This window comes from Ranitomeya variabilis, chromosome 1 (assembly GCF_051348905.1).
Source record: "Ranitomeya variabilis isolate aRanVar5 chromosome 1, aRanVar5.hap1, whole genome shotgun sequence".
Lineage (NCBI taxonomy): Eukaryota > Metazoa > Chordata > Amphibia > Anura > Dendrobatidae > Ranitomeya > Ranitomeya variabilis.
This window is the reverse complement of record NC_135232.1, coordinates 224,366,557-224,380,172: the sequence shown is the minus strand read 5'-3', so window position 1 is coordinate 224,380,172 and position 13,616 is coordinate 224,366,557. Positions and strand designations below refer to the sequence as shown.

The following is a 13,616-nucleotide window of genomic DNA, read 5'->3' as shown; positions in this document are numbered from 1 at the left end:
GCCAACTACGTGTTTGGTCCGGGCAATCTGAGCCTCTCCTCCCAGCAAGCAGCATGCCGCCACGATATGCTAAAGGCAAACACTATAGTTATTTGAGCCATAAACCACCTTTCCCCTGAAAATATTAATAACTAAGAATTACACAATTTACACCGATGTTTTCCTACTAGAAGTTAATTCGCGCTAAAGCCGCATCCTCAGCTCACCGCGCGCCGGCCACGTGATGCTTCTATCCCAATGGTTACCAATAGAACGAGTATAAAGAAAGGCGCTCGGCGATCTGCAAGTGCTGCCTGCTCTCAGGGTTGTTTCCGATTCTTCCGATCACGTGACACACTGCCAGTCACATGAATCGTGCTGTCATCACCAGGAGTCTAAAGATGGCGTCTCATCTGTCCTGCGGTCGGGTGAACCTGAACGTCTTACGGGAGGCGATGCGCATTGAGCTGCGGGAGTTCCTGGATAAGTGTGCTGGGAGCAAGGTGCGGTGCAGGCGGACCCCCGATGGCTGGCCTTCCCATGGAGCCCCCTCTATTTCCTCTGCACCTTTCACCTAGAACCTCTCATTTCCTTCTCTTATTTATGGCTCCTCACGTTGGTTCCTTGTTTTGCAGAATATTCTAGTGTTAGAATTGTTTTTAGATGCAGTTTCGGGTAAATGTAGATCCAGCGCAGACATATAAGGCTACGTTCACATTTGCGTTGTGCGCCGCAGTGCACAACGCAAACAAAAACGCAGCAAAACGCATGCACAACGCTGCGTTTTGCGCCGCATGCGTCGTTTTTTTCATTGAATTTGGACGCAGCAAAAATGCAACTTGCTGCGTCCTCTGCGCCCCGACGCGGGCGCCGCAGCGATGCATGCGGCGCAAAACGCAAGTGCGCCGCATGTCCATGCGCCCCCATGTTAAATATAGGGGCGCATGACGCATGCGGCGCCCGACGCTGCGGCGCTGGCCGCAAATGTGAACGTAGCCTAAGGCTACGTTCACATTTGCGGTCCTCGCCGCAGCGTCGGGCGCCGCAGCGGCGCCGCATGCGTCATGCGCCCCTATATTTAACATGGGGGCGCATGGACATGCGGCGCACTTGCGTTTTGCGCCGCATGCGTCGCTGCGGCGCCCGCGTCGGTGCGCAGAGGACGCAGCAAGTTGCATTTTTGCTGCGTCCAAATTCAATGAAAAAAACGACGCATGCGGCGCAAAACGCAGCGTTGTGCATGCGTTTTGCTGCGTTTTTATTTGCGTTGTGCGTTGCGGCGCCGACGCTGCGGCGCACAACGCAAATGTGAACGTAGCCTTATGCAGCCATGGTAAACTGGAGGATTCGGAGTTTAAATGGTTAAAAAGCCAGCTTTATTTCTACCAGAACACCAATGATATAGAAGTGAGTACTTTTGTTATAAAAGGCCGATAGCAATCACTGACTGGCTATATGTGTGTTACATCTACCCATAGTATATATTTAAATCAGTTTTTGATGCTTTTTTGCCAATGAATGATTATGACTTTTTATTACAAAAAACCTTTTATCTAATTGTTGTAGAACTAAAGCTTTTCTTTTTTGATCTGCTATAAATAATCTATGGAAGTCTAGGCCATAAATGTATGAATGTCAGACAACCCCTTCACTCCTCCCTACCGCCCAAGATAAACGGACAGGGAATTTAGAATATGATCCCCAGTGGGGACAGTGATGGTGTGTGCGTGCGTGCGTGTGTGTGTGTGTGTGTGTGTGTGTGCGCGTGTGTGTAAAGCGCTGCACCAGTAGTGTTGCTATATAACAAGGAAAGTAACCAGCGTTTAGCCATAGACCAAAATCTCTACATGTCTCGCCCTCGTACAAGGATGCATTCAGCTGCCCTTGATTATGTGACTGGTGCATTTTCACAGTATGCTAGGTGTACGCGGTCTGAAAAAAAAAAAAAGGGGGAATTATAATCTTTGAGAAATTTTTCTTCAGACATATTGAAATGATCTAAATTGATACTTCAAAGAATCAAGGACCCTTCATTGGTTTCAAAATTATCGAATATGTTCGGGAAAACTCTCACCGAATCCAAATGTGCCATATTTGTGCAGAATTTGTTTGATTATTTCCGAACATATTCGCTCGTCTGTACTCCCATTGACTCCAATGATGTTCAGCAAATACGGCGATCGTTATCCGAACCAAATATTTGCTCATCTCTAAATGCTACTCTCAAAAGAGCTGATAATGAGCGCTGATTTGTGAGCAGCACATACAGAGATTGTTAGGATATCGAGTTATTTGAGGTCATTTAGATGTCTGTTTTCACACATCCATGTTCACATATCCATGTTCACATGTAGAACGCATACCCATTCTAGTTTATGTTGCTGTTCATTTGCCCATGTAATTTTTTTGCGGACAGTGTCCTGATAATAAAACAGGACAATGGTTTGATCTGAGGTGCGGATCTAACTCTCCCATTCACACTAATGCTTGCCCATTTTTTTTTCACCTTTTTCACCTGTATTGTTAATTACTTGACTAATTGTTTCTGTTTTTATTTGCATGTAGGCAATTGTGTGGGATGAGTACCTGACAGGCCCTTTTGGATTAATTGCCCAGTATTCGCTCTTAAAGGTATTTTTTTATTTGTAGCTGGAGCACTATAAGACTTATTCCTTCTAAAGGTTTGGTAAATCCAGCCTGGCTGTTATGTTTGTTTTTAGGATCATGATGTTGAAAAAATGTTTACGCTGAAGTCAGGCCCACTACCATCATCTGATGTTAAAAACATCATATTTTTTGTCAGACCCAGGCTGGAATTAATGGACATAATTGCTGAGAACATTCGGAGGTATTTCTTATATTTGATGTTCTATGTATTGTGACTTAAAGAGATTGCCCCACGCACAAAGTACATTTTAATCTTGGAATAAAAATAATTTCCACAATTGGATGTTTAAATACAATGTTCCTGTGCTGAGAGAATCTTATGACTGTGTCCCTGCTGTGTACTGTGTAATGGCTGTGTCTTACCATGTGCAGTAACATGGTCTGATCGTACCACAGCTCCTTTCCAAGGGAGGGAGCATAAGTCACTTGTATAATAAGTAAGCATCCAGACCAAACAGCGAGGCTTCCAGCTGGCTGCTTTTTTAACACATTTCCCTGCTTGTTTTATCACAGGAGTGTGTTTCTTAGGAGAGACTTGGATAGGAGCATAGTAAAAATCTTATCTCTTTCAATAAAGTTTTTATCTTCGGGAATCACCACCATATATATATTATATTGTTCCATCAATCTTGCATCTCAAAAAAAGATTGGAAACAGGCTATTATATCTTAATCCTGTGTTTTTTTCAGGTTTTAGGGCAGCACTGTGACTCAGTGGTTAGCACTGTTGCTTTTGCAGTGCGAAGGTTCTGGGTTCAAATCCCATCAAGGACATCTGCCAGGAGTTTGTATGTTCTCCCAGTGTTTTAGGCCTGTCCCACACGTCCAGATAATTCCGGTACCGGAAAAATCGGTACCGAAGTTGTCCGTGTGCTCACGTGGCACATCAGTGTGGCAACCGTGTGCCGACTGGGTACCACACGGACCGTGCAGGAGACAGCGCTACAGTAAGTGCTGTCCCCCCAGTTTGTGGTGCTGAAGCCGCCATTCATCGCTTCTCTCCAGCAGCGTTCGCTGGAGAGAAGGAATGAAAAATCAATGTGTTTTTTTTTTTTTGAGGTTGAAATAAAGTTCCTGGTAAGCCGGTAATGTCTATAAAGCAATGCAGAATATGATGGCACTATATAAGCAATGCTTAATAAATTTATTGTATATGTGCTTAAAGTTAGGATGGTCCATTCTACGGTAGTGGATTATAGTTTTTAGGGAAATCAGAGATGGAAAGAAATGTGCCCATTGTGTTTTCAGTCTCCAGGATTGGGTAGACATTGCGTGTTAAATTCTTCTTGATTTTTGACTTGCAATAGGCAGTGACCAGGGCTTAGTGTGCTGTTTCTCCTACAACACATTGCAAAGCTGGAAGTGAGAGGTAAAGGGGAAGAGCCCAGTATTTTTTATTTTTTATTTTTTTATTTTTTTTAAGAATGCCATCATATTATCCAGGTACTGAACCATGTAATATTTTTTTTTTATTTTTTATTATTCCTAATAGAGAAGATAAAGGGCGTTCTAGTCAGCGGGATTTCCACATTTTATTTGTTCCTCGCCGTAGTCTGCTGTGTGAGCAGAGACTTAAGGATCTTGGAGTTCTTGGCTCATTTTATCTTCGTGAAGAATATCGCCTGAACCTGATCCCCTTTGATGGAGATCTGTTGTCTATGGAATCTGAAAATGCGTTCAAGGTAAGGTGATAGGAGCTCCGCTGGGGGAGATGAATGATCAGGTCTTCCACTAATAAATGGGCCACAAAGAAGGCTGTCCAATATGGATCTCTTGTACCACTTACTCCACACCAAGTATTATAGTAAGCATTGAAGTAGGTATGGATGCTTTGAGGAAAAACCATAGGTGCTGTAGGATTGTTGGTACACTAAACTCCCAGACTTTTAACCCTTGATCAAATGAAGAAGGATGCCTCTTACTGACTACATTGGCAATCGCATGCTAAAGTCTGGATCCATAAGTCTTCATGACATAAGGGCCGGTTGTGCCGCCTGTTCTTGTTGGGCTCAAACTTTATTAAAACCTAAAACTTGCATTGCTCAAATAGTTTGTTTTTTTTTTTCTAACAGGAATGCTACTTGGAAAATGATCAGACAACACTTTATCATGCTGCGAAGGGTCTCACCACTCTGCAGGCCTTGTATGGGACCATTCCTCAGATTTGTGGGAAAGGCGAGTGTGCCAGGGTGAGTGTGGACTGCAGGAAAGTTTACGTGTCTTTCAGGGTGATGCCCATGACTCTATTATTCCAGTCTTTATAAAGGAATTCCTTACATGTAAGACTTCAAATTAGATGTTATCTGATTCTGTATCGTAGGTTGTTTTTTTTTTTTTTTTGTTTTGTTTTTTTTAAATACTAATTTTAGTTCTTGAAATATTTAGTGTTTTGAAAAGTAGTGGTCCTCTCGGCAGCCACTGTGCAACACCAAGATGGGTACGTTATAATCTGAGCTTATGAGGGAGATTTATTATGGCAGTTATCTGGAGGAATATTTTGGCGCTTGTCAAAAATGTAGACTTTTAGGCGGAGTCTCACTACTCGGCCTAGTGTTATAGTGTGTGGCAGTGCAGATCTGTGATTATGCCGACTCGGCATGAGAGAACAATGGCTGCATGCTGCAGTTTGCAGCGAGACTCAGCTCACTTGCGTGCATACAAGTCTATGGGTGCAAGTGAAGCATCGCACTGCACTCAGATATTACCAGAGTGCAGTGGGATTCCCACCAGCATAAGAGCAGATGGAGAAATTACTTTCTCAATCTCCTCGCAGCTGTGCTATGATCGCTCATGCAAGCGGATCAGAGCACTGACTTTCGGCTCGCATTCGAAGCAGAGCAGGAGCCGAGGGTCAGTAGCATATCACATTGGATGCCATACGCAGTTGTGATTCCAGCTCTACAGATTTATTATAAATTTGTCTGGCAAAATATACCGCAAATCTACACCTGTTCATAACTAATCTTTAACTTTTGATATTGTGCTCCAGAAGGTGGTCCGAGACCTTTAATGGTGGGTCATACAACTGCAAATATCACCAACATTGTCTGGATATGGTTGGTCTTTTGTTTATGGGGAGAGATTAAAAAAGTTGTCCGACATAATTTAATTTATATTTGTTTTTGCTTGGATACTTTTACAATTAAAAAAAAAAAAAAAAAAAAAATTGCATACTTTCCTACCAGTAGCCCTGTAGATCTGGCTCACATGCTCAGGAGGTCTGCTGCAAAAGTTGTCTGCTGCGTTTGGTAGTCACAGGGCTGCTGGAGCCAGTCACTAGCCTTAGCAGTCCCGTGACTTCTGAACTGAGCAGGTATACCTTCGGAGTAAACAGCGCTGGATCCATGGGGCTGCTGGTAGGTGAATCAATTGAGTGGGCTTTTAGAAAAATGTTAAGTTTCCGAATAGCCATGTTCCTGCGTGTTTGGGCACAGCTTTACCCCTGGCCACTTATTACATTCTGTGACTACAGCTCCCATGTCTTTCTCGGCTGCTGTCCATACCGGTTTGACTTTTGCATACAATTTTTTTTTGTCTAAAATTACTTGTATTGTACTTGTCAGATATAATTCCAAAGCTTTCCTTTTTGTGAGCGACTCTTCTCAAATAGTCAACTACTCCATTACAGTTTTGCAAGCCATGAGAATTGCATTGGTATTTGTCCTGTAGTAATAGACGAAGTGAGCAGAATTTGGGCTTATGTGATGTGATGCCATATGGCTAATTTTGGGTTTGCTTCTAGCATGTTGCCAATATGATGATCAGGATGAAGCGGGAGTTGGGTGGAAGCAACAACCAGATAACTCCAGTGTTCGACACCCTTTTGTTACTTGATCGTAATGTGGATTTGCTCACCCCACTGGCAACTCAACTTACTTATGAAGGACTTATCGATGAAGTCTATGGGATCCAGAATAGTAAGTTTGTGTAATGGCATTTTTGTAAAGGTTACAATGCAGAAGTTGAGGTTAATTTCATATTCATAACCCAACACCTCACGGTATGATTTGAAAGAGAACCTATTGTCATCCCAACCGGAACTTACCTTCCCCCCCCCCCCTATCGCTAAAGCTAAATGAAAATCGGATCTATCCCCTATATCGATGGAGCAGTGGAGGGAGATTTTGGAAACTGTTCCCACATTATCTTCCTGTGAGGCCCAAGTATACAATACTCCAAGATTCTATCTTGTGTAACAAGATCGCCATGATGCAAAATGCCTGACGTATGGGAATGAGACACATTTGATACATATGCTGTGGGAATGTAGACACAGGCCCATTTTGGAATAAAGTCCTCTCCTTGGTAGAACGGGGGTATGGAGCGAAATTATTAACAGATCCCGTATATGTATATTAGGATTATATGAAGGTGGAGTGGATCCCGACTCCTCTATTCAGAAGTATCTCTCGTATCCTCTTTCAAGCATGTAAACTTACATTTCACTGCTTATATGCACAACCTCCCACTACTGGAGAGTTAAAGCGAACACTAAAATAATCGACTCCTCACTCTATTCGCAAATCTAAAGAGTCCTTGGCTTGATACTCCAGGGTTACCCACATATCTTCTGATTAGAGATGGAAGCTATATAATGTTGTTCCATAATCGATAGTTTCTTGTGGTGTGTGTTTTTTTTTTTTTTTTTTTTCTTCTCCCCCTTGCAAACAAATTCTGTGCTCCTTTATTCTAGAACTGCTGTGTAAATGAAAATGGTTCTCCCTGGAATGTTTTGACTTGGGTTAAAGAAGAGCTAGGAAATTAAGTTCTGTTTTGTCTTTTGTTTTATAACTTGGAATTATGTCATACACCATCAATTGAAAACTAGAAAACTTTTACATTGGAGTGTTCAATAAAAAAAAAGTTGTGTTTTTTTTTTATTTTTTTTATTTTATTTTTATTTTTTTGAGGTCTTGTCACCATGTTAAAAGCTGCCAGCTTTTCCTCTTACTTACTCTTTTCCTCATTTCCTCTGCTCCCCTCAGTAATTCTGCGTGTTGTAAATCCGCCATACAATTTCAAAGATAACGAGCCTTATTATTTAGTGCTAATTTGAATGATCTTTACCGAGGAGGCTGCTCTGCATTATTACCCCTTTGAGTAATCTCTCCCAGGGCTGCCACTAGGAATTTCGGGGCCCCATACTGGCATAATTTTCTGACCCCCTATAGACTCTTCCTAGGCTCCATCCCAGCTCCTCCTCCACCTCCTCGAACCGTCCAGTCCCACCGCCCTCTCTTGGAAAAAGTCCACTTCTGCACCATGTCGTCACCAATCACACATTAACAGTTCCCATCAAACACCAGATCACCTTCATAGAAAGCTGCTTTCATTTTGGCCAAATTATTTATTTATTTTTGTTTGTTTGTTTTTTTTTTTTTAATCCACCACCATGACAAGGTAGATTCCTCTGGCCGGTCCCTTCTCTCCTGTAACTTATTAAACATTTGTTAAAATATCCTGTACTTTTTAGCAAAATTTTTATTTTCTCCATCGCCACATTGGGGGACACAGGAACAGGGGTGAATGCTGCTGCCACTAGGAGGCTGACACTAAGTAAATATAAAAAAGGTTAGCTCCTCCTCTGCTGTATACACTGCCCACACTGGCTCCAGATAATACCAGTTCTTGCTTAGTGTCCGTAAGAGGCACACTGCGTCTGATTTATTTATTTATTTATTTTTTTCAGACGTTTTCATTTTTTTTTTATTTTTATCTTTGCGCAAGAGGACGAAGGGGGCGACTGACCCTTTTAAGGGGGCCAATCTCCCCCGAAACACCAACAGGCGAGCACGGCGAGTTTACTCCCCGTATCCTTTCCTGCGACGTGGGATGTTTGGCTGTGAACTAGCCTTGTGAAATCCCAGGGGAGCGAACCCTTAGGATACACAGAGGCACTTTCACTGAGCACAGTCCGGCCACCCTCCCTCTGCACCACCACTGAAGAACAGCGGTGCTGCATGGAGCTCCTCAGTCCCTCTCCACCCTCTCATCAAGAGGGTGGTGGATTGAGGTCGACTGCACCTTCCCTCGTACCTCACCTGAAGAGGACCACAAGCGGTGAGTCTCATAGGGTAGGGGGGGCTCCCAAGCGCACCGCGGGCTCGGCCGCATTTCGCGGCCGGGCACCGCTAATTTAGTCCCCGGCTTCGGCCTCAGCTAGGCCGCGTTCCTCCCACTGCGTGCGTCACGCGTGAGGCTCCGCCCACCGCTTCTCGCACACTGCGAGAAGCGCCTCTTAACTTTCGGCGGCCATCTTGGATGGAACAGAGAGCTCTCGGTGTCTCTCAGGAGCCTCAGAACGCCACCAAATCGAGGAGTCTGGTCTCAGTGCGGCATCCGGACACAGGACCTGGGTAGGTGCACTGCACACTGACACAGGCCCTCCTACTCCTGCACAGTGCTCCGCAGGTTAACTGACAACATGTCTCTGCATAAACCCAAAAAGTCTGCAAAAACACAGTGTTCTTCACTTCTTGCACCTCCTGTCAGGCTGCGCTACCGAGCGGGCATACTGCTCCACTCTGCAATGCTTGTGACCCTAAATGCGCTCAGGAGCCCCCCGCCACAAACGAGCCCACGGTGACCAGTTCCCCTGAGTGGGCTTTGTCACTTTCGCAATTTATGGCTTCTCTGACCAAAGCTATAGAGTCCCTCCAGGATCCAACCAGGAGTAGGACCACTAATCCGCCTATTCAGGATGTTTCCCCTACGGCTGCAGAATCTTCAGCCTGCAGGGGCCGCTCTCATTCTAAGCACAAGCGGCCATCTAGGAAGCGCGCCCGTAGCTCGTTCCCCAGGCCCCCTGGTGCCTCGGCGTCCGTTAGCTCAGCTTCCCGCTCTTGCTCCCCAGGCACTTCTTCAGACCAGGACTTTAATCCTGAGTCTGATGGGCCTTAACCTGGCGACTCCAGATCTAATCAGAGTACTATAGATAGTCTCATCAAGGCCGTCAACCAGTCTCTTCAGGTTGATGAGGAACCGGCGACCTCCAGTACGGGTAATTTGGTGTCTCTTAAAAGGACCAAACGTACTCACAGGGTGTTTGCCAATCACCCAGAGTTCCAGGACATAGTCCAGCGGCATAGGGAGCGTCCAGACAAACGCTTTCAGGGCCTTTTTCTCCTGATCTCCGCAAACAATGGACAGAATCCCCCTCCTGTGGATCCTCCTGTCTCACGTTTGTCCTCTAAAGGTACCTTCACACTAAACGATATCGCTAGCGATCCGTGACGTTGCAGCGTCCTGGCTAGCGATATCGTTGAGTTTGACAGGCAGCAGCGATCAGGATCCTGCTGTGATATCGCTGGTCGTTGGTTAAAGTTCAGAACTTTATTTGGTCGTCAGATCTCCGTGTATCGTTGTGTTTGACAGCAAAAGCAACGATACCAGCGATGTTTTACAATGGTAACCAGGGTAAACATCGGGTTCCTAAGCGCAGGGCCGCGCTTAGTAACCCGATGTTTACCCTGGTTACCAGTGTAAAATGTAAAAAAACAAACACTACATACTTACCTTCGCGTCCCCCGGCGTCCGCTTCCTGCACTGACTGAGCGCCGGCCGTAAAGTGAAAGCACAGCACAGCGGTGACGTCACCGCTCTGCTGTTAGGGCTGGCACTCAGTCAGTGCAGGGAAGCGGACGCCAGGGGACGCGAAGGTAAGTATGTAGTGTTTGTTTTTTTACATTTTACACTGGTAACCAGGGTAAACATCGGGTTACTAAGCGCGGCCCTGCGCTTAGTAACCCGATGTTTACCCTGGTTACCCGGGGACCTCGGCATCGTTGGTCGCTGGAGAGCTGTCTGTGTGACAGCTCTCCAGCGACCAAACAGTGACGCTGCAGCGATCGGCATCGTTGTCTGTATCGCTGCAGCGTCGCTTAGTGTGAAGGTACCTTAAAACTGTCCTATCCGTACCGGACGGATCTTCTAGCAAAGATCCCACAGACCGCCTAGTTGACAGTCTCACCTGTTCAGCTTTCGAGGCTTCAGGCTCAGCACTCTTTCCCTCCTTCGCGGCTACCTGGGTAGCCAAAGCCGTGACTTGTTGGACAAGGCCTTACAAAGTGATCTTGCTTCTGACTTAGCGGAGCTAGTAAATCAAATTTCCGGAGTACCCCAACGAAGGCAAATCTGTTGGAATATGTCCTGATGGAGAGACCACTCTCCTGAGGCGAGACCAGCCAGGACTCGTCTGTGCAGGAAATAAATTGTCTAGAGCACAGCTTGCAGAGCACATTCGCTCTGCACAGTAACAGGAACCCCCCATTGAAAACAGAATCCTCAAATAAAATGCATCATTGCAGTAATAATATCCCTTAAGTATAACCTACAGTAATAATATTCCCAATCCTGGCCTTGTGTCTCATTCCTGACTCCAGCCATATGTTTTTCCAACAAACAGTAATTCTTATCAACTTTTTTTAAAATGCGGTTAGGGATTTACATTTGTTTCAAACAAATTTATAAGATCAAATATGTTCTCCCATCCTGCCCTCATGAGCATCCATTCTGCCCCATGTGATGTCCTATCCTGCCCCATCTGTTTCCATCTTGTCCCATCCTGCCCCGTCAGTCTGCATGCCTCTGCCCCGGGCTTGCCACTTTCAATAAAAAAAAACAAAAAAAAAAAACAACAACTTTCTCCTTACCTGGCTGCGGTCCAGCAGCGACATCCCCTCCAGCCATTTCAAGAGTGGGCTTGTTGGCGAATGACAATGACGTCATACGCTGGCGACATGCAAGGCAGCTTTTAACTATTGCCGTGTGGGCCTGAATGGCAATAGATTTTAACTGAACCTGCGTCTCAGGTTGTTACTGCACGGACAGAATCTACACCAGTAATGCCCTGATGGCGGCCCTGCACATATATACTCGCATTGCAACACACATCCTGCACCCACATATACACTGTATAGAGGGGGCTCCTGTGGGTGAATAGCAGCCATACAGGGGAAAGTGCTGTCAGGCTTCTCCCCTCTCTCCTCAGCAGCTTCTCTCATCACCTCTTTCCTCAGCACTGTCTCATTCCCCTACATACCTGGCCCCGTCCACCTCTTCCCTTTCTTGCTCGTTGCCATGCACCGCTCTGCACACACAGGGAAACCTCCTGTCACTGGAGCTGAAAAGGAGGAGCTTCACAGCCATTAGACACGCACCATGCAGGGCTGTGTTTATACGTCCTGCATGTGTGCGTGGCTGTATTAGCAAATAGAGATGGCTGACTGACATTGCCCCTGGGCCTGGTGAGGAGAAGGAAAGAGGGGGGGCAGTCCGGGCCCCTCCTCTTTTGCTTATGCTCACTTGGCCCCTTACACAGTAAGGGTAGTAATACCCTGATGGCAGCCCTGATCTTGCCTTTTTATTGATAGGAGCATAAAATCTAAAACTGCCCATATCCTAAAAGGCATACAATTTTTTTTTTTTTATTATTTTTTTCAAAAAACGCATTAAATAAAGCATATTATGTAAGAAAGCAGTAGGACTAAAATAAGGTAAAAAAAAACAAACCTGACCTTTTTTGACCTAGTGACAGGTGCCCTCTGACCCCTAGCCATTGTAATTCTAGTACAAGCAACTGATTTTAGAGTTCAGCAATTTTGGTAAAGTGTTATTCTATTATAGATATTTCTGTTTTATGCAATTACAACAGGCAATGTGAAACTTCCCCCAGAAAAATTTGCTCCTAAGAATCAGGGTGAGGGTGGCAAAGAGCTCCCTACAGAGGCGAAGAAGCTGCTGTTAAATTCCGCTGAGGAGTTGTATGCCGAAATCAGGGACAAAAACTTCAACGCTGTGGGCTCAGTACTGAGTAAGAAGGCCAAAATTATATCTGCAGCTTTCGAGGTAAAGTAGCATTTGCTTCATAACCTAGCATCCATCCATGTTCACATTCTGCAAATATAATAAAATTTAAAGACGTTTTTGAAGACTGTGTTTACAAGCATAACCCTTGGCTTATTGGTATCAGATTGGTGGGGATCAGATGCCCAGCATTTATGGCTTGATATCCTGACGGCTTTCCATAATTGGCAATTAGGCACACCGCCGTATGTTGGGTAGCGGTTGTGTCTAGGGCTGCAGTGTTTTATACAATATGGTGTACAGGGGTTCTGAAATGTACAGTGAACTATAAAAGAGGCAAGGGTGTTAATCTGATATTGCTGGCCTATCCTGAAATGACATACTAACATTATGGGGACATCAGAAGAGAACTAGCATAAAGGACAGTAATCGGTCAATATACATTCAGTTCGGGGGATCTATTGAATTTGGGTTTAAATGTTAATGGTTTTTGTGACATGTTGGCAAGGTTAATTCTATCTTATCTGGTTTAAATACTTGGCTTGAAGGGGGAAAAAAAAGGGCTGCAAAAGGTGATAATGAGATTGGATGCCCTGCTGAAATTACAGGGTTTTGCAGCCAGGCATAATTAGCCACCGCCTGTCAGGACTTGCCCGCTACGTCACACCAAGCATTATGCATGTGATTGCCAATTGTGTTTAGTGCAGATTTTCCAAACCTTAAATAAAGGACGTGCTTTTCATATTCCAATCTGGTTAGTTAACGTCAAAGCATTTTGAGTCCAGATCTTTTTCTGATCTTATTGAATCCTTTGTTACTGTAAATAAGTTTTTATGTAAATTCAGTTAAATTAGGAAAATTCTGCAATTTGTGATTCTTCAACATTTTAATATCTGGAACACATTCTTTATTTTTAATTTTCCAAATGAAGGGAAGACACAATGCCAAAACTGTGGGCGAAATTAAGCAATTTGTCTCGCAACTTCCACATATGCAAGCTGAACGAGCATCTTTAGCAAATCACACATCTATTGCAGAACTCATAAAGGATATAACCAGTAAGTGCCATTACATTTTTCTATTCAGAACATCATTTAAAAAAAAGAAAATGGTTTCACACAATCTTCTTTTCACCAAGCTATAGTTGAGGCTGGAGCTACACGATAT

At 44.5% G+C, this 13,616-nt stretch overlaps 1 protein-coding gene across 1 annotated transcript in view; it reads left to right on the top strand.

Annotated features, from left to right (window-relative positions):
• The first annotated feature begins 286 nt into the window (after positions 1 to 286).
• VPS33A (VPS33A core subunit of CORVET and HOPS complexes) overlaps positions 287 to 13,616 on the top strand; it is a 33,783-nt gene continuing 20,453 nt past the window's right edge. Inside the window, exons 1-8 of the mRNA XM_077293144.1 lie at positions 287 to 482; positions 2,545 to 2,610; positions 2,700 to 2,827; positions 4,138 to 4,327; positions 4,718 to 4,834; positions 6,388 to 6,562; positions 12,298 to 12,491; positions 13,381 to 13,507. Of these exons, the coding sequence (XP_077149259.1) occupies positions 348 to 482; positions 2,545 to 2,610; positions 2,700 to 2,827; positions 4,138 to 4,327; positions 4,718 to 4,834; positions 6,388 to 6,562; positions 12,298 to 12,491; positions 13,381 to 13,507 (1,132 nt within the window). The 5' untranslated portion in view covers positions 287 to 347. The remainder of the gene's footprint in view (positions 483 to 2,544; positions 2,611 to 2,699; positions 2,828 to 4,137; positions 4,328 to 4,717; positions 4,835 to 6,387; positions 6,563 to 12,297; positions 12,492 to 13,380; positions 13,508 to 13,616) is intronic.